This window comes from Artemia franciscana, chromosome 12 (genome assembly GCF_032884065.1).
Source record: "Artemia franciscana chromosome 12, ASM3288406v1, whole genome shotgun sequence".
Classification (NCBI taxonomy): domain Eukaryota; kingdom Metazoa; phylum Arthropoda; class Branchiopoda; order Anostraca; family Artemiidae; genus Artemia; species Artemia franciscana.
Window position 1 is genome coordinate 8571526 of NC_088874.1, and position 27488 is coordinate 8599013.

General features: G+C 35.0%; 1 protein-coding gene across 3 annotated transcripts in view; it reads right to left on the reverse strand.

Annotated features, from left to right (window-relative positions):
* Positions 1–27488, reverse strand: part of LOC136033636 (unconventional myosin-XIX-like) — a 100615-nt gene that overhangs the window by 58381 nt on the left and 14746 nt on the right. For 2 of the 3 annotated variants that reach the window (XM_065714445.1, XM_065714444.1), the window contains exon 2: positions 4244–4386. In XM_065714445.1, the coding sequence (XP_065570517.1) occupies positions 4244–4386 (143 nt within the window). Of the gene's footprint in view, positions 1–4243; positions 4387–19568; positions 19750–27488 lie in introns of those variants that run through there. The other variant, XM_065714446.1, reaches the window with a different exon arrangement.

A 27488-nucleotide genomic window follows, 5' to 3' on the forward strand; every position in this document is an offset into this window, starting at 1 on the left:
CCGAAAGGGTCGAGGTAGCCCTTTGCAGAGGTCGTTGTCTATAGATATGGATCTTAGGCCCTGCCACAGTTGTCCTCCTATAGAGGATCCTCCCACGATGGTGTTCTGCATTTATCAGTATTAAACAGATAAACGAAAAGTGTAGAATTCTGAAATCTTTTCGCCAAGCGAACAATCCTCAAGATTTCTAAGCTAATCAGACTACCAATGCCACAGATATACTGTCTGTCCCAGTAAAAATCAAGCTCTAGAAAAAATGAATGGTTTAAACAATCAAGAGTTACTACTCCTGGAGATAAGGGGTCATGTAGACCCATCATCTTAATATTAGGAAGTTATGGATGTCTAAAAGTTTTGATCTGATAGCATGGGGGGGTTACAGGGATACCTCGAAGGGAAAAGGTGCATGGGAGATGGGTTTATAAGCCCTCGGATTAATTTGAAATTTAAAAAAAGGACACTAGAACTTTCAGTTTGTGATAGAATAAAGACACTTTGTCATTTTTATGACCATATTCTTTCACCAAATGATTGGGGAAATTGCCTCCTTACTGAGGCTATGCTAGTGCGCTGCCCCTGACCGTATATTGATAATTTTTCTTTCGCAGAAAGAGAACTGTACTGCTGAATAACTAATCACAGGCAGTGTTGTCACCACCGTCAGTTCCTAAAGTACTACAGTTGCCCAAATTTGCATACTACACAGTTATTTTCGGTACTACAGTCAAAAAAAATTCGCATTTCGCAGCTTACGCTCTTATATAGTCATATAAGAGAAGAAGTACTACATTCAATGAAGCACATTCTTTTTTTAGCACGTTCTACAGTGCTAAACATGACGAAATGTGCTAAAATAACACTTTCGTGTTAAAGGTGGCAACCCTGATGACAGGAACAAGTCACCTGAGACCAATAAAACTGTAAAGGCGACCCCCTGTTCTACTAGATTCAGGGTTTTATTTTTCTTATCCTCATGAAGCTCTAGCTTCTTTTAAGTAATGTCTGATAACCTATTCTGAATCCACTCAAGAAAGGCATATTTTTCGTTTGGCCACAGCCGCATTTTTGACAATGCCACATTTGAATGACTAGCCATATCCTTTTTTCCCAAAACTGCGATTTTCGGCATGATCCATGTATTTTACTTGAACTATTAATCATTCAGCTATCCTTAATAATATTGGCGTTCGGTGTTGAACATTCAAGAAGAAATAGAACATGCAGAACTATTTATAGTAACTATGTTAAAAAGGAATAAATATCTACCCTGATATTTTTCCAATAAAAGATTGTTTCTTGATAATAAAAATAATGGTTTTCCAAGTTTCCCAAAAATAAAAGACTGATATTTCGTGCTGAGCATTCCAAAGGAACTATAAAATGTAGACATATTTAAATTTGTCAGGTTATAAAGAAAACAAATATTTTCCTGAAAATAAATTATTTCCCCAAATAATTTTCACCGTTGACTTAAGAGAACGACATAATCTGATTCTATTTTAATAGACCACAAACTACAAAAGAGGCAGGACATAATTTTCCTCTTACTGGGTGATGTGAGTCCAATTTTCTTTCAAAAACTGAATCTCATGAAATTTTCATAGTGATGAAGAGAAGACCTAAAGCGCCAACAAATGAAAAATTAGCAAAAATCTGATTTTACGTAAAGTGCCTATTGTTTATTCCTTAAATATTTCCCTAGTATTAATCTATTATGATTTGGTTTAACGCCATGGGCCAACACGGGTATGAATCTCTACATGCAGACTTAGTTTGTTAATCTATTTGGCCAAAAAATTGATTCCCAAAAACACACTTGCGGTCTTTTCTTCATCGCCAATGTCAAAACATCCTACAACAATTCGCCAAATTGAAGCAATATATAATTGTACATTTTTACTAATAATAAAGTCCTGTAAACATTTTGATGAGAAGGCAAAAGCTCCATACAATAGCTATACCAAATTTGGATTCATAAATCTCAGATCTATCCGTTCACCAAGATAGAACTATGATATTGCTTATAATTTTCCTTATAGTTTGAACTAAACTAGCTTAAAAATAAGCAAATTGTCTGTTTTTTTCAACAATTTTCAGCCAATTTTCAGTATATTTGAAATATAAGATATATACAAATATATAATAGAGCTGGGGTCAAAGTGTGCCAGCTACAATTATTCTGCATATTATGAAGCTAGAATGTATACAATTATAAAAGTAGGACTAATAAAGATACAAGGTTAATTAAAAGTACTTTTTTTAAATACTGACCTGAAACTGTGCAATGTTTCTGAGAATTGCGAAAGTAACTGTACCACTTATGAGACCTGTACCAGTATCGCCACCACAAGTTCAAGGTGCACCTCTGGAAACTTTTAGGCAGATTTAGAAACCCTTTCTTTAAAGAATTTTTTCAATTTCTTAAATAAAGAAACAAGAAAATAAATTTTTAAGATCTGGGGGGGGGGGGTGGCTTGTTTTATTATTTAAAGCGAAAATACAAAGCAGATAATTTTCAAAATCTTAGGGAAATCCTCCTCTCCCATTTCTGCTCCTGCCGAATAGTCTCTCCAGCACTCTAGAATTTTAGATTAATCCCCCGAAGACATTCCCGAATATGGCAGATATATCGACAAGCATGTCCATACCGACAAGCATGACAATATCGGCAAATATATCGACAAACATGTCAATTATATTTTGACAGGCTGGGAGCATATATTATCTTTTTATTTACCTCGTCACTTAACAATAAATAGACTCTAAGTCCCAGAGGAGCTTATACAGCCAAAACTTTCGGCAGACCGAAAACAAAAAAAAGTTATTCCTCCGTCCCCTCCCATTAAACAAGAATTCGATTTAGGTTAGCCCTCTCTTCCTCCTCTAGCATCCCCTGACAGTCCTAACTTGACTTCTGAACCATTCTTGAGATATTTTTTATAACCCGTTTCAAAAATTCAGGTGCATATAACGTCATCAAGTTCTCTTCGGTATTCGCGTTGTTTCAAAAATATAGTGACAAACTGACAAATTTTCACCAAGCGAACCATCCCCTAGGCTTCTAAGCTGATTAGACAACGAATACCAAAGATATACGGCCATACACTAAAAACCCAGCTCTGAAAAATGAATGATTTATACAATCATGGGACAGCCGTATTTTTGGCTATACCACATTTGCATGACAAGCCATATTCTCATTTCCAAAACTACAAATTCCAGAATGATACTTCTGTTTTGCTTGACAAGAAAGATTTTACTTAAGCTATGATTGGCTATTAATCCTCGTTCGGCTACCTTAAATAACATTGGTATTTGGTGTTGAGCATTCAAGAAGAAATAGAATATGTAGAATTGTTTATAGTAGTTATGTTAAAAAGGAAATAAATACTTGTCCTGATATTTTCTCATGAATAACGGATTGTTTCTTGATAATAAAACTAACAGTTTCTGAAGTTTCCCAAAAATAAAAGATTGGTATTTGTGTTATTTGTAGTCGTATTTAAGGATTCCAAAGGAACTAGAAAATGTTGAATTATTAAAATTTGTCAGGTTACAAAGAAAATAAATATTTTTCCAAAAATGAATTATTTCCCCGAATAACTTTCACCATTGACTTAAACGAATGACATAATGTTTCTGTTTTAATAGAACACAAATAACAAATGAAGCAGGATATAACTTTCCTCTTTTTTGGCGATGCAAACCAAAGTTCTTTCAAAAACTAAATTTCATAAAATTTTCATAAGAATGAATGAAGTATAAAACATACGAACACATAATGTTAATCAAGGGGATGAAGCAAAGAGTATGGATAGCTTATAAGAGCGGGAACTGGTACTAGTGTCGATAAAAAAAAACTATCAACGCAGCCTAGCGCTTCGACACTTGACATTTTTTTTTCCATTGCAATAACAAGAATAATTAATGCATTTGGTATAATTAGTCTATAGTAATAAGTGACATAGCAATTCATAACAGAAAAACAATTACGGAACTTAAAAAAATACCAAGTGTCACCAAACACTAGATGGCGTAGATAGTTTCTTTTTTTGTCAACACTAGCGCCAGTTTCCGCTCTTATCGGATATCCAACTTCATTGGGCAGGAGGATAAAAGTAGGTGCTAAAAACGTTTACGTGCACTTTCATGGTTTCTGTGCTTTTGTTGATTGGTAACACACAAAAAAAAAACACCTCCTTTATATAGATACATTTACCTTATCTATATTGCTAACAATTACCTTATCTTCACAGCTAACCTTGTAAATTTGTTCAAGTCCATATAAGTTTGGCACATCTTTTAAAGGGTTAATGGCAACTAGTGTAGGACCTGCCCAAGTGTAAAAATTGCCTCTCTCATATCTCTCCGAAAGCTGCTTGATGACTAGAGAAAACAAAAAACAAATTATAATTGTACCAAGTAAAATCAAAGTTCCACTACTACGCGAAAAAGGAGGGAAGTTTTCACAGAAATGCAAGCAAACCCTTTTTTAAACGTTCCTCTTTCTAAAAAAAAAATTTTTACACTTGGTGATAGTACACTAGAAAAAGTTAAGTTAAGCCATAAAAAAAAATTAATACGATACAATGCTTTTTAGTCCGTTCTGACTTTGCGATTTCTGTTTCGTGGCCCTTCCAGGAAATGCAATGGGGGAATTGAAGGCCAGCCATCCTGTACTTTCATACACCCTTTCTGTTTACCTTTCCCATATGTCTCCACGGACTCATTTAGAGCAGAAAAAACTCTGGCTGGGCTAGCAGAGTCGCTCCACTGACACCTCCAGCAACAGCAGGACTCAAACTTGTGCCCTAACAGACTAAGGGTTTAAGGTCTAGCGTGTCAACCACTGATCTAGAATGGCTTTTTACCAATGTAGATTAAAATAAAAACTTAAAACGAGCATAAAATACATAGATATGGGCTTACTGCTCTTTACGCTGAAGTTTTATTACTTTTTAAATACTTCTTCTCCCTTTTGCTGTGATTATTAAGAAGATGCTCTACATACTTTCATGCCTAAATGCAAATCCTAAGACTACTATTTCAAATATTATTGAACCGTAGTTTTCTATTGTAATTTGGGGGAATTGATTTTGTGAGCATTTACTTTTGATGTGATCAGAGTAACGGGGTGAGCTCAGTTACTTTTAAGTTCAGGCTTCACAGCATAGGTACTATACAGTAACGAAAATTCCTACCCTCTCCAGTAAATATTTTTTGGAGACACAGCATTTCTTCCACATTTCTTCGTGACTCCACGTTCGCATAGTGACGAACTGCGGTCAGAAAATAGGAGACCAATTTTTTTGTGTTTTCCATGCATGACTTCTATGCTTTACTCCAATAGTAACTACGCTGTGATTTGACCTGAATGAATACCAAGTAGCAACTGAAGCTATTACAGAATTAACCGATAGTTATATACCCTAACCGCAGTCCCTTTGAGGCACTGTGATGTGTCCCACTTCTGAAACAAATTTACTTTACTCTATAGTACCTCTGCTATACCAGGTTGCCTAATATTGTCGTTTATATTTCTCTACAACTGTAACTTATTGGTCAAAATTGTTGCAAATTGCAATACGTCAAGGGTATTGGCACCGGGAGTAATAACATCTTTCTTGACACCAGAAGCAGTGTTGCCAACGCGGTATAAATGTACCGTTTTTGGATCATTTTAAAAATCTTGGTGCAATGCAGTACGTTCAAATATTTTATAGCATTTATTAAGAAAAACTATCCGAATAAGAAGTTTTTCAAAGAAAAGAAAATAGAAAATCAAACGACCAAAAATTACTAATAAACAATAATTGAAAACCAAAACAAACAGAAATTAAATAAGCGATCCCAGCAGACTAACATACAACAAATACTAATATAAATAAATCTTAAAACGAGTAAAATTAAATTGAATGTTTTAGTTGAACTTGAAGAAAAACAGAAGTTTGGAGAGTCCCTATCCCCCCCCCTAGCCGTAAAAGTCTAAAGCCTATAGCACTGCCAACGTGGTATTATTGTACCGTTTTTGGTGAAGTTCAGAGATCCTGGTAAAATACAATGCATTCAAGATACAATCCAAAATGTCTATTAGATTTTGGTAAATTTTCATTGCATTTGCCATGTTGAGTTTTCCACCAATCAGCTCTAAAAAATATAAGAGAAAGGAAAAAAAAAGTATGACTTAACACAAACTTGACACCAAAAGAAATCCCTACGCATTTTAAACCAATCACCACATGAGGAAAAAAGGCTTAAAATCAGTTTGTGAGAGAGGGTGAGAATGAAAGCGGGAAAAGGTTGCATGCTTTTCAGTTTTTTAAAGTGTTTTTTTTAGTTAGATTGTAACTGACGTGGACTGTTATAATTGTTCCACAAAATCTTTTGTGCCACAATTTGGTGAAAAAAGTGGTACAATTTATTCTCAAAGCATTGGCAAAACTGACCAGAAGATAACATTCAGATATACATTGCTAGGGGCAATGCTACAGCACTGTCTATAGTAAAGACCCATAAGGCATCAACATATTATTAGTTCTTTTTACAGAGGCTTTTTTGTATTGAGGGGGGCGAAAAATTTGGTTAAAAAAAGCAAAGACTTGAAAGCCTAATTAGAGAAAAGCCAAGACAGATAGTCTCTGTGAGAGGCAAAGCTGGCATAGCTTTTTCAGAGTTGTATGAAAAATGATTATTTTCACTTCATCATGATGTTCAATGACATCATAACGCTTGAATGTTTTGTTTTTTATCACTTGTTGAGTTTTTTTTCCCAGAGGCACTTCATGGTCACATAAACATTAGAGGGCACTTATTTGATTGGAAACCGAAAATTCTAGTACCTTTTTTAAGAGTCAAAAGCAATCAGAGGGCAACCCGCCCTCTCCCACGACCTACCTCCCAAATGCATCCAATCAACATTTTCCTCAAATATCCGTAAGGTCAAACAACTATAGCTCAAGGGTTAACAAAACCCCCAACAGACCTTGGCGCAAGGGCTTTAAGTTATGCAAGTTGCCCATTGGTAAAATATAAGGTTTTTGTTGGGAAAAGAGGGCATGTTTGATCCTGGATCTCCAAAAAAGTTTAGGATATTACGCTAAAACTTTATGGAAACGCTGAGAGGGGTGTTGAATGCAATCAAAACAAGCTATGTGCTTACTGGTTGTCAAAGACACTATCAGCAATATTTCAAGAACAGCCGAGGGTAGTAAGTTGAAACTTTCAAGGTATGTTGAGGGGACGTTGAACTGTTTGAAGGGCAACCAGCCCCTCCCCTCCTTGCCCTTTTTAGGTGGCCCTCTCCTCAACAATGATCAACATTTTGTGATTGTTATTCTGTTCAAACTAGTCAAAATATCTAATAGCTATGTCTAACATTATGCAATTTGTCCATTTTCTAAAATGATGGATATGAATATCCTCAATACTGGAAACTTAACTAAAGAATGTCTATTGTCATATAGAGTTAGCTTATTTCTTAACATTTCAATCAAGGTTTTCAAAATGATTTAATAAGTTGCTAATAATAGCATAATATGTTTTATGAATACAGTTAATTGTTTTATTACAGCTATGATTGCTGAGTTTGCCCATTTAAGGTCTCAACATGGTAATGTATGCAATGAAAGTAACAATAAAATCAGATAAATGAATTAATTTGCTTACAAGAGCCGAACGTCTATCATGGCTACACTTGAATCGCTCTACTGTGTCAAATAAATATACCAAGTATCATCAATTGTACAAAATCTAAAATAAGTGTGATTTACTAAAGTGTATCTCTGTGAGATAATTGTCTCATTGACAGGAAATGTAAAAGAATAGAGGATTGTAGACATGTTTAAGGATGAACGCGGCCATGGTGTACAAGTATGAATTTGCAAACTTGAGGGCTATCCAAAAATAGATTTTGGAGAGCTTTAAGATGATATTATTGATAATAATAAAAGATGATATTAATATCATCTAATTTTCGATATCAAATAATATCGATATGCATCGATATCATTCGATATCAAATAATATCGATAAATAATTTTCTATATCAAATAATATCGATATCAATCGATATCAAATAATATCGATATTATCAAATAATATCGGTAATAATTTTCGATCATCGAATAATTAAGATGATATTATTATGCTATTTACGAGTTTTTACTTTTACCCTGTTTGAGCCAAAATTGATGCTTTGAGGAACAACATGATACAAGTCTGCTGCTAGCTGTCATGGGATTCATTTTTTCTTCCCCTATTTAAATAAGCCCTTTCTTGAATTCCTGCATCCATTGGCTGAATATAATAACCAATGGGTAAAATGGAATAAGAAGAAGAAAGTAATAGCATAATCAGAGATTCAATGTCACATAAAACAAGGAAATGCAAAATTTGCAAATAAAGCTGCAACCTGCATGATGTTAAAAACACGTTGAACTTTTTAAAAATAATTAAATAAAAAAAACGATTTTCTTAGCCTAACTGAAAGTAAGGAGCAACATTAAAACTTAAAACGAACAGAAATTACTTCGTATATGAAAGAGGCAGCTCCCTCCTCAACACCCCACACTAAGATCTCAGCTTTTCCAGAAATAAGTCAGTTCAGTCCCAATCCAAAATTCCCATTATTCTATATTTTTCATATATATCCATTTTATTGAAGTTGTACCCTATTAAAAATGTATATGCCTTAAACATACATATGTTATCTTTACCAATACTGGCACATTTGCCTAGTCCTGATGTAGACACACAGAAATATGCAGGAATTTTTTACTCGGCGAGGTAACAACAAAGTTGATAATTCTATCAAGACTTACCCAAAAATACCAAGAAAATTTACAGTTCCTGGGGTAGTTGCAAAGCCCATAGATATTTCCAAAAAGAATTAAACAATTTTTTTCTGGTATCCATAATTTTCTTGATAGTGTCATTAAAACATGGGAATATCCACCTGCTGAGGTGAACCAAAATTAAACAAGGATAAAAATAAATGTGAAAACCCATGCTAGTACATAAAATATCCTAGGATCTAACTATTGACATTTAACTACCTGATTTAGATAGAACTACTGTATGCAAAAATCAAAGATTTCTTTGAAAAATGTATTACCTTCATGATTAAATTCAAAGGGGTCAAAAGGGTTTCTGTACAATATCCAAGGTAAAACTTGGGGTATTATACCCGACCTTCAAGGTTTGTTCTGAGGATGATAAACTAAATAAAAAGACACTCTGTGCATCCAGTTTCCCCCAAAGGGCATATCTGCAAGGACACTGCAAGAATAGTCATGAGCATTAAGTTAAAATTATAAGGTCATATTGATTGGGAAAAATTAACAAAATAGAAATACATTATGTGAATCTAAGGTTGTCAAAAGGGTGTATCAATGACATCTCAAGAAAGGTTAATGGAATTAAGTTGAAAGTTTCAGGGCATGCAAAGTGGGATAATGATTATTATTTGTTTATGCTCAAAGTTGTAGCATGATTCGGGTTAGAATTCTGTTCTTCTCTTTTGAAAAATGTTCTTGAAACTCTTCAACTCTTCACTGCTAATAGTGATAAAGTTTCCTCTGAGCAATGTGCTATTGCAAGCAGAGCCCCCCAAGGTATTGATTTGGGCCATCTTATTTCTTGTATACATCAATGATATGGTGAAAAAAAAAGAAAGTGACATTAATCATTAATCTCTATACTGGCAACTCCAAGCTGTTCAGTGCTACAAATCAACAAAGTCTACTGAATGACCTTCATAAGATCTATACATGGACACAGGATTGGCTTCTTGAATTTAAGATATTGAACTTCAGTGTCATTCACTTTGGTAGTAGCAATCCATGTCACCAATAAAACATGCTTAATCCTAGCTCACTGTCAAATTCAGTACTAAAGACAAGTCACGCAGAAAGAGATCCAGTAGTACTGATTGATGAGTAACTAAAGGCCAATGGCTGCTGTCAATAAGCTGCTTGAATTTAAGATTTTGAAGTGTAGTGTCTTCCACTTTGGTAGCAGCAGTCCTCAGCATCAATATACCATGTTCAACCCTAACTCACTGTCAAACTCAATTCTAAAGACAAGTCATGGAGAAAGGGATGTATTGATTGATGGATAACTAAAGTTCTATGGTCAATGGCAACAAACAATTTAAGAAGCAAATCCAAGGCTCAATCTTCTCAAATTGACGATTTCCAGCCCCTTCTTTTATCTTACCTCCCCTTCTATTAGGAAGGGTACTAGCCTAATTGAAGAAGTTCAGAGGCGTGCAACAAAGTGCACAGTTGGTCTACAAGATCTTCTATAGCCTACAACAAGAGACTGGAATGTTTGCACCTGCCAACACGTGTCGGCAGATGGTAAAAGATGCGAGATGGTAAAAACTGGTAAAGATGGCACATCTCGGAAGCTGCAAATAATAAGAGAATACAACGTGAGTTTACGGCTTCTGCCTTCTCTAGTATTCATAATTAAGCGTAGGCCTTCAGACAAAATTGAAGAAAATTCTAAAATTAATCGCCATAAAACGTGACCCAACCTGATATTTTTGCTAAAAACATTAATTAATATTTTAAAAACAGACACTGCTATCTTTTATAATCCTGTAGAAGTCCCCATAGGTTTTTATCTTGAGATTATTGTCTTTGGCTAAACGTGGGCTGGTCTCTTCTAAACCAATTTTGATATTTAATTATGCTCTACTTTAGAGTTTTGAATTGAATTCTTAGAACAAGAAGCTGTTATCTAACCGTAACGTGATTTGTGTCAAATCACTTTTATAGTGTTTGTGTTTTCTGGAAACTGGAAGTAGAGTAGTGGGATTATATTATAGCATTGCGGGAAAAGTAGAACATAGAAAATTCTAAAGGCCAAGTTTTAGCGCAATATAGGTTGACGAGTTTCTAAAGACTTATACTCAAAGGACCTAAAGAAGCATTTATATGCCTCCCCCTCAATCACAGAATCGGCTGCCCCTTCTAGACAAGATGCTGTCTATGCCCATGTGCCCTCCCTTGCCCTCATAACTAACATCACTAGCCAAGACACTAAGGTTTCTTAGAGAAACCAAAGGTGTGTTTTAGAAACCAATTTTCATTAATTGTAGTTAGTTACTTTTCATTAATTTCTAACTAAAATCACCCATAACAGAGAACTTAACCCTCTATATTGCCATAATCAAACAGTTCGTGGTAACGAAATGCAAGTAACAAGCAACTCAGCCCGGTAGTAACCAAAACTTAAAAAACAGTCTTTAATAACAATAGATACATCAAAAGAATTGGGTTTGTATGCCAATTTCCAATATATAAAATTCATCAACTTTAATCTTGTCCATGAGAAATTACGAGCATAAAAATAGTTGCCTAATTTTCATAGAGGTGAGGGGGCAGTCCCAAAAGTCAATATATCCTAATGAAAAATGACAAGATCGAATTCAGCTTATCAGAGAACCCTACTATAGAGGTTTCAAGCTCCTGTCTACGAAAATATGAAATTCTGTATTTTTTGTCAGAAGAAAGATCAAGGATCCAGGTTCATTTTCTTTTTTTTTCAGGAGGGATCATATTGAACTAGTGGTCCTATATGATCGAGAGAAACCATATTCAAATATAAATCAAAAGTACTAGTGTCCTATTTAATAGACAAAAAGATTGGAGAGTAACATCCCCCCTCCAACGCTCCTTTTTCCCCAAAGACATCAAATGAATATTTTGAAATATTGCTTTGATTCAGCATAGTTGAAAGGCCCAATAGTTATGTCTTTAGTGATGACAGGATCTCCCCCTCCCATAGTCCATCGAAAACGGTCTGTAAGTTCTGAATCTTGTCCATTGTTCACTCATAGCATTTGTTATAGCATGGTAAATATTCAGATTTTTATTTTGGGAGGGGGGGTCTGCAGGAATGGGAAATTTTCAAATGAGATCATTTTCCATGTTTTAGAAGGTGAATGAGTAAATCTGAGTTTTTTCAGGTGAAAGTAAGGATCAACATTAAAGCTCAAAACGAAAAAAAATTCTTCTGTATATGAGGGCACTGCCCCTTCCTCAGCCCGCTCTTTAAGCTAAAGTTTGCCTTTTTATCAAAACTCTTTGAGCAAAATTGTTCAAACAAAAGGTTGAATTTAAATGAGAAGTATTCTTAAAGAGCTTTAAGATCTTAGCGGACAAAGAGAGGGTTGAAGAAGGCGCAGTCCTCCCCCCCCCCTAATATAGAAAATAATTTCTTTTCATTTTAAGTTTTAATATGGCTCCTGACTTCCGGTTATAGACAAAAACTCCGCTTTGCCCTATATGTTAGTTTATGATAATTTTAAAAATTCGCCATCCCGTAGATGCAAGCTTAAGGTAGGAAAGTACTTTTCTTAACAATTTTTTACAACCGTCAAATTACGCCCGATGAATATACCTCCACCAAAAAGGTGCGGGCAAAGGAGAGGTGTAAAAATGGGGTAAACTACACTAAACTATATTCACCTAGCTGTGCTCTGACGCAGATTGATGTGTAATCTCATGAGGGATTTTATGAGAAAACCCCCATTTTGATGTCCCATCCGGGGGCTTGGATGGGACCCAGAGTCCCATCCAAGCCCCCGAAAATCCTTTCTAATTTCTGCTTGCTAGTTTTTAGTCTTAAAATGTACACATGAATTGAAATTTTATATGTCTATGCTTTGTTTATTAAGCTTCACTAATAAATTTTTTCTATTTTCTTTAGAAATGAAAGGTTGACTTTTATTATCGGGGTAATTATAATCCTTGAAACATTTCCACATCCTTGGAGCAAATACTTTGGCCTCAAGTATAATGCTTTCAATAGATAATTGCCGTAGCATACTTGTCGAGCAATCCTTCAAGTACACGAGATTGTTATGCCAGTGTTGTTACACTGCTGAAAACTTGTCGGATCCACCTGGGACATAACAGTTGCAGCTTGAGATACTGATACCTTATATTGTCTTGAGATGATGTAATGTGAAATACTGAGGTCTTTTGACCTTATTATTCTTTACGATATTGCTTTGACACGTGTTAGCTCGAAATATTTCAAGGGTGTACTTGAAATATTTCGAATTGCAAAAGGGGCACAGCCCCTTTCTCAATTCGTTTTACATGACGTCATCACAAATGAATTTTCTAAATTGGGATAAAATGAAATTTGATGTTGAATGACATCATCATAGCTACATACCACACGTTATAAGTGACGTCATCTCTTGTATATAAACAACTGTTTCGATTGATTTTCTTATTAGTTAATCAGTATCAAGCATAGCAAACAATCTATCATGTCAAACGTTCTTAGCAAAGCTGAAAATTTAGAGAAGGGAAACGATGTATGGTGTAATGCAGGAGAGAAGAGAGTAGTAGCGAAGAGGGTGAATACATTTAAATCTACAAGAGTTTCTAAACTGAGACCTGAAGCTGCAAAATTGGACTTGAAAGATAATAATTCTGGTGATATGGACAAAAATGTCATCATTTTTCCAAAAATCAAAAAGATGGCTGGTAGCAGACAGATTCATCCGTTCGAAAAACTTGACAAAGAGATTGCCACGATTGCCAAAATGTTATCCATGTTTTATAGATCCCCAGAAGCAAAGAAGAAATTTAAACAACGGAAAGAAATAGTGGATTCTATACGACAGACGAGCTCACTTATGGAAAAATTGAAAAAATACCAAAGCCAAACTGGAAAACGTGATTTAGATGGAATCTTATCCAGTTTTTATTTTCAAGTGGCCAAACTGAGTTCAACCATAGCCAACTTAGAAAAAGAAATGAAAAAGGTACAACAAGTAGAATATATACCAGCAAAAAATCTTTTTCAATCCGAGCAAACGCTGATTGGTTCTGAAAAGGTAGACAATATCCCGAAACTGACTGCTGGAAGTGGCCTGAATTTTAACATTAGGATTGGTAATATTCCCAGGAAATTATCAACGCTTCGTGATTCGCAAGCAGCAGAAGTTAACAAGTTGATTTTAGACATAGAACGTCTCAAGAACAATATGAGCAAGGAAAAACAAAATGAAGCCCCAGAAACAGAGAATTCTGATGAAGCCAAGAAAATAAACCGTGGAAACTCGAATTTGAATAAAAAGAAACTGAACTGTACCAAAGACCACAATTTGAACAAAAATTCTAACAAAGATGAGACTCAAAAAGAAAAAGAAGGTCTACATTTAAGCCAGAATAAAATTGAGCCAATAGAAGAGAACAAACCAAGCCAGGATCAAAAAGCACCGCCAGATAATTGGTTACAGTGTGGTGCAAAGCTGAGCTCAAGGAAAGAGCCTTCTTCTAGTGGTGAACAGGAAAAGAGTGGCAGCACCTCAAATTCGAAAAGACGCAGAAGAAATGTTTCAGCAAAAACACGGCAAAATTCTATCCAAGGCTCATCATCAGATAGTTGGTGGAGGCGTGGTTCAAAGCCTAGCTCAGAAAAAGATCCTCCTTCTAGTGGTATAAAAGGTACCGGAGCCAATACTTCAGATGCAGAGAGCCATGTAAAAATAGATGCTGTCGCAGAAGAAGACAGTTTAATGGAAAAATCAGTTGTTGACAACCAAGACAAAGTCACAGTTACCAATGTGTATGTGCCACCATGCAGAAGAGGTGCGAACTATACAAAAGAAGAGCCATATACTGGTCCCAGAGTTATTGTAATTAGGCAGCCAAGAGGGCCGGATGGAACCAAAGGTTTTAAGAAAGAATATTTTCAAAACTTCCATGAAACACGTGATGGCATTGATGACAGGAGTACGTCTTCAGGACGAAATTCTGTTGGATGTATTAGTTCAAAGCCTAGCTCAGAAAAAGATGCTTCTTCTAGTGGTATAAAAGATGCCGGAGCCAATACTTCAGATACAGAGAACCATGTAAAAATAGATGCTGTCACAGAAGAAGACAGTTTAATGGAAAAATCAGTTTTCGAAAATCAAGACGAAGTCATTGATGACAGGAGTACGTCTCCAGGACAAAATTCTGCTGGATGTATTAGTTCAAAGCCTAGCTCAGAAAAAGATCCTCCTTCTAGTGGTATAAAAGATGCCGGAGCCAACACTTCAGATGAAACACGTGATGACATTGATGACAGGAGTACGTCTCCAGGACGAAATTCTGTTATTAATTTTTCTGTAATTATCTGTTATTTAATTCTGATGTATTAGTTCCAATTAAATTTGACGTTATTTTATTTTTGTTAAAGTGTGTTTAATAAATGCATCAAGAATCAAAACGTTGTAACTTATATAAATAATGATTGATATAAACCGCGAGACTCAAAAGAGTTAGAAGGTCAGATGTCAGACGCCTGAAAGAAGCAAACTTCTCTGTAAAACTCAGTCAGTTCTTTGGTGCCTAGGTTGGGCCCCTTATCAGAGGCAACAATTCCTGAAAATGTAGGTTAGGACACAAAAATGTTCGAAATGAAGGGATGGGAAACCAGATTGTTTTTTGTTTTTGTTTTTTGAAGTTTTTCAGTGAAAAAAAAAGAAAAAACACTTTTTTTTAAAAACATACCAAAAAAGGTATTTTTTCGAAATATATGCAGAGGGAGGCAAACAAATCTTGGAGGGTGGTATGGCCCTCCTTCTTCACCACCAAATTGACACCATTGACTAAGTAATGTATCAGGGCGACAAAGAGAATTAGAGGCAAAACATTCAAGGGGGGCCAGGCGTAAAAAATCCCCCCATGTTACTTTTATTTATAGTAATGCGAAACGGCAACGGAATTCTGATAAAGAGTCGGCTGAGCTGGTGTAGCTTGAGATTGTCATTTAATGACTAATACTTTCTTTGAATAGTTAATTTGTATTCCTTTTTACTTGGTTAACTACTGTTAACACAAATTTATTGATAAAACCCTCTTATATTAGAAGACACTTAGGAAATATAATTCATACAAACTCAGTTTTATTAAGAAAGTATTATTCCAGTTAATTTCTCAAGTCCTACAATTTATTTTGAAATGCTGTTACCTTTAGTGCTAAGATATACAAACGTTACCCTTGCCTTCGTAACGTTATTACCAATGCTTCATATCTGACATAAAGAAAGAAAACGATAAAAATGGGGTTTTTAAAGGTCAAATGAAAATACTGAAGAAAACACAGAAAACGAATATTTCGAGAGAACAACCGTCTCTCTTCTTCAGCGTGGACAAAATTCATCAAGTTTCGTCCTACCCATCCAAAGTCACGAGCCTGAAAAAATTTGCCTTATTTCCGAAAAAAGAGGGAAACACCTTCTAAAAGGCAAAGAATCTTCTGAAAATTACACCATCATATTCAGCATATCAGAGAACCTTATAGTAGAGGCTTCACGCTATTCTCTACACAAATGTGGAAATTTGTACTTTTTGGCAGAAGAATGATCACGGATGCGTGTTTATTTTTTTGCTTTTTTCCCCAGGGATGATTGTATGGACCCACTGGTCCTAAAATTTCTCAAGAGGGCTCGTTCAAACGGAAGTTAAAAGTTCTAGAACCTTTTTTACGTGGAAAAAAATGGAGGCCTAGGCCACCTCTCACGCTCATTTTTTTCCCAAAGTTACCGGATCAAAATTTTGATATGGCCATTTTGTTCAGCATAGTTGAAATACCTAATAACTATATCTTCGAGGACGACTTAATCCCCCACAGTTCCAGGGGAAGGGCAGCAAGTTATGAACTTTGCCTATTATTTACTTATAGCCTAGTATTGGTTACTGGGAGGTATACAGAAGTTTTAAGGGGGAATTCTTTCTGGTGAGGGGAAAGGTAGGGGAGAGTGTTATGGGGGATATTTTTATGGGGGAAGAATGGATTTCCCAGCATTATTTATTTAACAATCAGAAATTAAATAAAAAATAAGTTTTTTCAAAAAAAATTAAGGACTAAAATTAAAACTTAAAACCAAACAGAAATTAATACGTACATGAGGGGGTGCGTCCCCTCGTCAATGCCTCGCTCTCAACGCAAAAGTTTTTTTTAGCAATTACAAAAGAGCTATTTATTCTAATTAAACCGCCTTTGAGATTCAGGGGTCATTCTTAAAGAATTGAAACAAAATTCGAAGCTTAGCGTAAAGAGCGAGGCATTTACGAGGGGTCGAACCCCTTCATATTATGTATATGAGGAAGTTTGTCACCACCTCAATACCTTGCTCTTTACGCTAAAGTTCGAATTTTGTTAAATAATGTCCGATATTATCAATAATTTGTTTGATCCAATCTTGGCATTTAGTTTTACCTTGAGCAGCTTTATAACTATGATTTTTATGTGATAATGAACAGAAGATATTGTTTGTTCACGAGTTGTGGTTGTTATAAAATAATACAAAAAAAAACAAGTTTTTTTCCAACTGAAAGTAAAGAATAGCGTTGAAAGTTAAAACGAACATAAATTATTACGTATATCTTTGAAAGATCTTCTATATCATTCATTTCAGTCATTTGAAAATTTCTCAACATATGACTTTCATTTTCAAAAAAATAGTTTCGACCTCTTTCGCGTTTTGTTACTATTTTACAATATTAGTTCCACAAATATCACTAATTTAAGTTACGAGGGAGGGTCTTTCCACGGAGAAATTTCTCGTGGGGGAAGGAAATTTTCCATGGATGGAGAGCTGGATTTCCAGACATTTTAAAAAAATGATCAGCAATAAAATAAAAACACAAGTTTTTTTCAAAAAGAAAATAAGAAGCAAAAATAAAACTTAAAACGAACAGAAAATATTATGTATATAAGATGGATTGCCTCTCATCAATAGGTCGCTTTTACGCTCTTGTTTCTTATTTAACTTTCAAAAGAGGTTATTATTTTAATTTAAGAGCCTTTGAGATTCAGAAGCCATTCTTGAACAACTGGAACAAAAATCAAACTTCATTATTATATGGTTATTATTAGTTAAAAAAAAGTAAAGGTAATATGCAAATTTCGTTTTAATTATATATGTTCGGTGATCCAAATTCAAAACATGCATTAATTCAAAAACGTTCAGAAATAAAATAAGAAAAAAAGTTTTTTTAACTGAAAGTAAGGAGTGATATTGAAACTTAAAATGAACAGAAATTATTCTGTATATGAAAGGGGTTGTCTCCTCCTCAACGCCCCACTCCTTACGCTAAAGTCTTTAACTGTTTTATAAAGTAGATTTGTGAGAAAGAGTCAAGATTAAGCGTAAAAAGTCGAGCATTGAGGAGGGGATAGGCCCTTGTACTTACGGAATAATTTATGTTCGTTTTAAGTTTTAATGTTTCTCTTTACTTTCAGTTAAAAAAAAACACGTTTTAACCTAATGAACAATAGCATCAACAACGCCAATGTCAGGAAAAGAAAAGACAGACGTTTTGGATAAACACATTTCAAGTTCGATAGAATTATTGAAGACATAGGCGAACAACAATATGAACAGCTTCCTATTGAATGGCTTCGGATTTGTCTGAAATATCAGAGGCAGCGCTATAGGGTCGTCTACAATAAAAGTCATACGGCTCCAATGTTTTATTATTATTTTTTTTCAGAGGCACATCATATGAGAGTGGTAATTGTACAAACTTCAGAGGCAGCTCAATCGATTGAAAATCAGAAGTTCTAGTGTCCTTTTTAAAAGTCAAAAGTGATCAGAGGGCAACTAGTCCCCACAAACCTTTTTTAAACACATCGGATAAAAGCTTGAGATAGCCCTTTTGTTAAAAATATTTCAAAGATCATATAACAAAAACTCCAAAGTCAAGAGAAACCCACAGGGCCCGAGGGAAGGAGCTTTATGGTTCTTATAGAAGGGATGCTCATACAAACTTCAGAGAGGGCTCATTTTATTGGAAATTGAAAGTTCTAGTTCAATTTTTAAGAGTCAAAAGAAATCGGAGGGCAACTAGATCATGTAACAAAAACTTTTGGGTCGAAAATACACCCCAGGGCTCGGGGGCAACGTTGTAAGTTATGCCCTTGCGGCATACATGGTTTTATAGAAACAGTGCTCGTATAATTTTCACAGAGGGCTCATCTGACTGGAAATTGAATGTTATAGCTCACTTTTTATGAGTCAAAAGAGATCGGTGAACAACTAGCGCCATCTCACGCCTATTTCCCAAACCCGTCCGATAAATATTTTGAGATAGGCATTTTATTAAGAATAGTTCACATATCGGCTATTAAGAACTCCGGGGTCTACCAAACCTCCAGAGCCCGGGGGCAAATACTTTAAGTTATGCCCCAGGGGCATATACTTACTTTTTCCTTAGTCAAAAGGGGTCGGGGGAGGGCATCTATCCCCCCCAAAGGGCACCTATCCCCCCCTACATACACCCTCTTTTGCCCAAATGCATCCGATCAAAATTTTGACATTGCCAGTTTGTCTGAAATTGTCCAAAGTTCAGATAACAAAAACTTTGGGTTAGCATAACCACCCACACCCAAAGCATGGGGTAAGGGTTGTAACTTATGCCCTGGGGGCAAATAAAGTTTGAGAAATGGTCGTATAAACCTCGGAGGGGACTCAAATGATTAGACATTGAAAGTTCTAAGTTTCTTTTTAAGAGTCTGTTTGATCAAGACAGGCGGTTTGAAACTCGTACCTGTTAGTGGGGCAGGCCCACGTCAGCAGTGGCAATCACCGTTTGACAGGTGGCCAAGTGAAACGCAGGACCTGCTAATTGATTTCTTCACCGTACTCTTAAAAAATATCCAAATATCCGAGCATCCAAAAAAATCGTGCCAATAACCACACGTCACCAATTATCAGAGCTAGAGAAATGCGACTGCATTGAATGAATGCTAGATGCGAACTGAACTCGTTTTGTAACTAATTTAATACTATTATAAATCAGTTTAGTAAAATATTTTGTTAGATAATTTTTGATTAAATTTGAGTATAAATAATTTAGTGAGTATTCCCCCAAGTCTCTGTTCAAAGAAATATTTTATTTTTTTTTAGATTAATTTCGATTGATTCCCGAACCCACCTATTTTATCCCCAAATGATTACTGATGAGTGAAAATTTTCAAAACGTGTGGGAGGTATTATTAAGTATATGCCAGCCTAAAGCAGAATCAAAGGAGTTGTTGGAACTATTTGAAATTAATGCCTTGTCTATGTCTTTTTATGCTAGTGCAGCCTCTCTGTGTACGCTCTCTGTGGGGTATTGGGGGGGGGGGTTAATTCTGAAAAATTAGAAAAAATGAGGCATTTTTAACTTATGAACGGGTGATCGGATCTCAATGTAATTTGATATTTAGAAAGATATCGTGTCTCGAAGCTCTTATTTTAAATCCCGAACAGATCTGGTGAAATTGGGGGAGGGGAAGCTAAAACTTGGAAAACACTTAGAGTGGAGGGATCGGGATGAAACTTGGTGGGAAAAATAAGCACAACTCCTAAATACACCATTGACATAACCGGAACGGATCCGCTCTCTGTGGGGTATTTGGGGGGGGGGTAATTCTGAAAAATTATAAAAAATGAGGTATTTTTAACTTACAAACCGGTTATCGGATCTCAATGAAATTTAATATTTGGAAGGATATCGTGTCTCAGAGCTCTTATTTTAAATCCCGACCGGATCTGGAGACATGGGGGGGGGAGTTGGGAGGGGGAAACCTAAAACTTGGAAAACACTTACAGTGGAGGGATCGGGATGAAACTTGCTGGGATAAAATAAGCACAAGTCCTAGATACATGATTGATATAACCGGAACGGATCCGCTCTCTTTGGGGTAGTTTTTAATTCTGAAAAATTAGAAAAAATGAGGTATTTTTAACTTACGAACGGGTGATCGGATATCAATTAAATTTGATGTTGAGAAGGATATCGTGTCTCAAAGCTCTTATTTTAAGTCCCGACCATTTCTGGTGACATTGGGGGGAGTTTGGGGTGGGGGAACCTAAAATCATGGAAAACGCTTAGACTGGTGGGATCGGGATGAAACTTGGTGGGAAAAAATAAGCAGAAGTCTTAGATACCTGATTTACATAATTGGAACGGATCCGCTCTATTGGGGGGGGGGAGTTAATTCTGAAAAATTAGAAAAAATGACGTATTTTTAACTTACGAAGGAGTGATCGGATCTTTAAGAAATTTCATATTTAGAAGGACTTCGTGACTCAGATCTCTTATTTTAAATCTCAACCGGGTCCAGCGTAATTGGGGGGGGGCAGTTGAGGGGCACCGGAAATCTTAGAAAATACTTAAAGCGGTGAGATCAGGATGAAACTGGATGGGAATAATAAAAACTTGTCTAAGACACGTGACTGACATAATCGGACCGGATCTGCTCTCTTTGGTGGAGTTGGAGGGGGGGTAATTTTGAAAATTGAGGCATTTGTAACTTACGAAAGGGTGACCAGATCTTAATGAAAGTTGATATTTAGAAGGGTCTTGCGCTTTAAAGCTCTGATTTTAAATTCCGACCAGATCCTGTGACATTGGGGGGAGTAGGAGGGGGAAACCGGAATTCTTGGAAAACGTGAAAATGGGGGTATTTTTATTTTACGAATAGGTGATCGGATCTTAATGAAATTTGATATTTAGAAGAAATTTTCCAAGAGCTCTTATTTCAGATCCCGACCAAATCTTTTGACATTGGGGGGTGTTGGAGGGGGAAATCTTGGAAAACACTTGGAGTGGAGGAATCGGGATGAAGCTTGGTGGATAGAATAAGCAAATGACCCTGATACGTGATTAACGGAACCGTACTGGATTCGCTCTCTTTGGGGGAGTTGGGGGGAGGGGTTCAGTGATTTGGCGAGTTTGGTGCTTCTGGACGTGCTAGAACGATGAAAATTGGTAGGCGTGTCAGGCAGCTGCACAAATTGACTTGATAAAGTCGTTTTCCCAGATTCGACCATCTGGGGGGCTAAAGGGAGAGGAAAAATTAGAAAAATTAGGTATTTATAACATACGAGTGGGTGATCGGATCTTAATGAATTTGGATATTTAGAAGGACATCGTGACTCAGAGCTCTTATTTTAAATACTGACGGCATTAAGCCTCTTATTTTCCTTTTAAATCAATTTATTGATTCATAAAATTTTGCTAGAGCTCATACCATATGATCTCTTGGCTCTTAGCTCTTCTTGCCTCGTCACAAGTGTCATATGAGCTCTTAGCTCTTGTTCTAGATTCTGATGGGTCCTGCCAACATAGTAATTTCCTCAGTCATAAGGTATTTGATAGACACCTCTCTGGGCGAGTAACGTTATAGTAGAATATAATACTTTTATTCATTTACAAGATACATTTTCAAACAGTTCGTGGTAACGAACTGTAGTAAGGAGCGACCCGGCTCAATAGTAACCAAAACTCTAAAAAACGGAGTTCTGATGCAAATAGTTAAATCAAAAGAATCGCATTTTAATGATGATTTTAAATATATAAGTTTCATCAAGTTTAGTCTTACCGGTCAAAAGTTACGAGCCTGAGAAAATGTTCCTTATTTTAGAAAATAGGGGGAAATGCCCTCTAAAAGTCATACAATCTTAACAAAACCACACCATCAGATTCAGTGTATCCGAGAACCCTACTGCAGAAGTTTCAAGCCCCTATCATAAAAAAGGTGGAATTTTGTATTTTTTTTGCCAGAAGACAGATAAAGGATGCGTTTTTTTTTTTTTTTATGGCACTTCCAGGTAAGCTAGGACGATGAAATTTGGCAGGCGTATCAGGGACCGGACCAGATTAAATTAAAAATAGTCGTTTTCACGATTTTACCCTCTGGGGGGAGTGAGGGGTCGGTTAATTCGGAAAAAATAAAGTATTTTTAACTTACGAACGGTTGATGGGAACTTAATGAAATTTGATGTTTAGAAGGATATCGTGCCTCAGAGCTCTTGTTTTAAATCCCGACCAGATCCGGTGACATTGGGGGAGTTGGAGGGGGGCTAAAATATTGGAAAACGCTTAGAATGGAGGGATCGGGATGAAACTTGGTGGGGAAAATGAGCAGAAGTCCTAGATACGTGATTGACATAACTGGAACGGAACTGCTCTGTTTTGGGGAGTTGAGGGTGGGGGGTTAATTCTGAAAATTAGAAAAAATGAGGTATTTTTAACTTAGGAAGGAATGATCGGATCTTAATGAAATTTGAAGTTTGGGAGAATATCGTGTCTCGGAGCTCTTATTTTAAATCCCGACCGGATCCGGTGACATTGAGGGGAATTGGGGGGGGGGAGCCTAAAATCTTGGAAGACGCTTAGAATGGAGGGATCGGGATGAAACTTGGTGGGAAAAATAAGCAGAAGTCCTAGGTACATGATTGACATAACCGGAACGGATCTGCTCTATTTGGGGGGTTAGGGGGGGGGTTAATTCTGAAAACTAGAAAAAATTAGGTCTTTTAACTTACGATGGAATGATTGGATCTTAATGAAATTCGAAGTTTGGGAGAATATCGTGTCTCAGAGCTCTTATTTTAAATCCCGACCGGATCGATGACATTGAGGGGAGCCTAAAATCTTGGAAAACGCTTAGAATGGAGGGATCAGGATGAAACTTGGTGGGAAAAATAAGCAGAAGTCCTAGATACATGATTGACATAACCGGAACAGATCTTCTCTGTTTGGGGGGTTGGGGTGGGGGGTTAATTCTGAAAATCAGAAAAAATGAGGTATTTTTAACTTACGAAGGAATGATTGTATCTTAATAAAATTTGAAGTTTGGGAGAACATTGTGTCTCAGAACTCTTATTTTAAATCCCGACCGGATGTGGTGACATTGAGGGGAGTTGGGGGAAGCCTAAAATCTTGGAAAACGCTTAAAATAGAGGGATCGGGATCAAACTTGATGGAAAAAATGAGCACAAATCCTAGATACGTGATTGATATAACCGGAACGGGTCCACTCTCTTTGAGGAAGTTGAGGGAGGGGGGTTAATTCTGAAAAATTAGAAAAAATGAGGTATTTTTAGCTTAGGAAGGAATGATTGGATCTTAATGAAATTCGAAGTTTGGAAGAATATCGTGTCTCAGAGCTCTTATTTTAAATCCCGACCGGATCGATGACATTGAGGGGAGTTGGGGGGAGCCTAAAATCTTGGAAAACGCTTAGAATGGAGGGATCAGGATGAAACTTGGCGGGAAAAATAAGCAGAAGTCCTAGATACATGATTGACATAACCGGAACGGATCTGCTCTGTTTGGGGGGTTAGGGTGGGGGGTTCATTCTGAAAATTAGAAAAAATGAGGTATTTTTAACTTACGAAGGAATGATTGTATCTTAATAAAATTTGAAGTTTGGGAGAATATTGTGTCTCAGAACTCTTATTTTAAATCCCGACCGGATGTGGTGACATTGAGGGAAGTTGGGGGGAGCCTAAAATCTTGGAAAACGCTTAAAATGGAGGGATCGGGATCAAACTTGATGGGAAAAATTAGCACAAATCCTAGATACGTGATTGACATAGCCGGAACGGGTACACTCTCTTTGAGGAAGTTGAGGGGTGGGTTAATTCTGAAAAATTAGAAAAAAATGAGTACCAGACCAGATTAAATTAGAAAAAGCCATTTTTCCGATTCGACCATCTGTGGGGGGAGTGGAGGGACGGTTAATTCAAAAAATCAGAAAAAATGAGGTATTTTTAGCTTACGAGTGGGAGATCGGATCTTAATGAATTTTGATATTTAGAAGGACTTCGTGACTCAGAGCTCTTATTTTAAATCCCAACCGGCATTAAGCCTCTGATTTTCCTTTTAAAGCAATCTATTGATTCTTAGAATTTTGCTAGAGCTCATACCATATGAGCTCATGGCTCTTCTTGACCTCGTCATAAGTGCCATATGAGCAATTAGCTCTTGTTTTTGGTGAATAGTATATAAATATAAGTAGTTTCAAAAATTTTTTAAATACTCCTAAGGGATTTCCTTCCTCCCTTACCTGTATTTATGACCCAGGGCAAGGGTGCCAAATGTTTATTATGTACCTTCAGGAACATATCACTTTAAATGACATTAATTTAATAGTATATGCATTACACCGCAAAGCAAAGTATATGATTACCCCGGTTCCAAACCGGGGTAATCAGTCATTTATGAACGAGCCTATTAATCATCAACTATATGAGATAATGGGGAAAAACCAAAATATTCTAAGATACGGCACTATTAGGAATAAAATACGATTCCGTGGAACTAAAATGGACGGATAGCCTACTACAAAAAAAATAATGTTCATATATTTTGTAGGCCTACAATCGTTGTTTCTTTACTTTTAAATGCCAATAATGTTTAAAATAATGTTTTTTTTTCAAATAATATTCATACCTTTTATAGGCGAACAATCGGTGTTTCTTTACTTTTAAAGGCCAATAATGTTTAAAATAATGTCTTTTTAAGAATAATGTTCTTTTTTAAAATAATGTTCTTATATTTTACAGGCCTCAAATCGTTGTTTCTTTACTTTAAAGGCCAATAATGTTTAAAATAATGTTTTTTTAAGAATAATATTTTTTTTTAAATAATATTCATACATTTTATAGGCGTACAATCGGTGTTTCTTTACTTTTAAAGGCCAATAATGTTTAAAATAATGTGTTTTTAAGAATAATGTTCTTTTTTAAAATAATGTTCTTATATTTTACAGGCCTACAATCGTTGTTTCTTTACTTTTAAAGGCCAATAATGTTTAAAATAATGTTTTTTTAAGAATAATTTTTTTTTTAAATAATATTCATACATTTTATAGGCGTACAATCGGTGTTTCTTTACTTTTAAAGGCCAATAATGTTTAAAATAATGTGTTTTTAAGAATAATGTTCTTTTAAAAAATAATGTTCTTACATTTTATAGGCCTACAATCGGTGTTTCTTTACTTTTAAATGCCAATAATGTTTAAAATTATGTGTTTTTAAGAATATTGTTCTTTTTAAAAATAATGTTCATACATTTTATAGGCCTACAATCGGTGTTTCTTTACTTTTAAAGGCCAATAATGTTTAAAATAATGTGTTTTTAAGAATAATGTTCTTTAAAAAAAAAACCATACATTTTATAGGCCTACAATCAGTGTTTCTTTACTTTTAAAGGCCAACAATGTTTAAAATAATGTGTTTTTAAAAGTATTGTTCTTTTTAAAAATAATGTTCATACATTTTATAGGCCTACAATCAGTGTTTCTTTACTTTTAAAGGCCAACAATGTTTAAAATAATGTGTTTTTAAAAGTATTGTTCTTTTTAAAAATAATGTTCATACATTTTATTGGCCTACAATTGGTGTTTCTCTTTTTACTTTTAAACACCAACAATATTTAAAATAATGTGTTTTTAAAAGTATTGTTCTTTTTAAAAATAATGTTCATACATTTTATTGGCCTACAATTGGTGTTTCTCTTTACTTTTAAACACCAATAATGTTTAAAATAACGTTTTTTTAAGAATAATATTTTTTTAAATAATATTCATACATTTTATAGGCGTACAATCGGTACTTTTAAAGGCCAATAATGTTTAAAACAATGTGTATTTAAGAATATTGTTCTTTTTAAAAATAATGTTCATACATTTTATAGGTCTACAATCGGTGTTTCTTTACTTTTAAAGCCCAATAATGTATAAAATAATGTGTTTTTAAGAATAATGTTCTTTTAAAAAATAATGTTCATATATTTTGTAGGCCTACAATCGGTGTTTCTTTACTTTTAAAGGCCAATAATATTTAAAATGATGTGTTTTTAAGAATAATGTTCTTTTTAAAATAATGTTCATACATTTTATAGGTCTACAATCGATGTTTCTTTACTTTTAAAGCCCAATAATGTATAAGATAATGTGTTTTTAAGAATAATGTTCTTTTAAAAAATAATGTTCATACATTTTGTAGGCCTACAATCGGTGTTTCTTTACTTTTAAAGGCCAATAATATTTGAAATGATGTGTTTTTAAGAATAATGTTCTTTTTAAAAATAATGTTCATACATTTTATAGGTCTACAATCGGTGTTTCTTTACTTTTAAAGCCCAATAATGTATAAAATGATGTATTTTTGAGAATAATGTTCTTTTAAAAAATAATGTTCATACATTTTGTGGGCCTACAATCGGTGTTTCTTTACTTTTAAAGGCCAATAATATTTAAAATTATGTGTTTTTAAGAATAATGTTCTTTAAAAAATAATGTTCATACATTTTATAGGTCTACAATCGGTGTTTCTTTACTTTTAAAGCCCAATAATGTATAAAATAATGTGTTTTTAAGAATAATGTTCTTTAAAAAAAATAATGTTCATACATTTTGTAGGCCTACAATCGGTGTTTCTTTACCTTTAAAGGCCAATAATATTTAAAATGATGTGTTTTTAAGAATATTGTTCTTTTTAAAAATAATGTTCATACATTTTATAGGTCTACAATCGGTGTTTCTTTACTTTTAAAGCCCAATAATGTATAAAATAATGTGTTTTTAAGAATAATCTTTTAAAAAATAATGTTCATACATTTTATAGGTCTATAATCGGTGTTTCTTTACTTTTAAAGCCAAACTGTTATCTGCTTTGTAACCTAACAAAT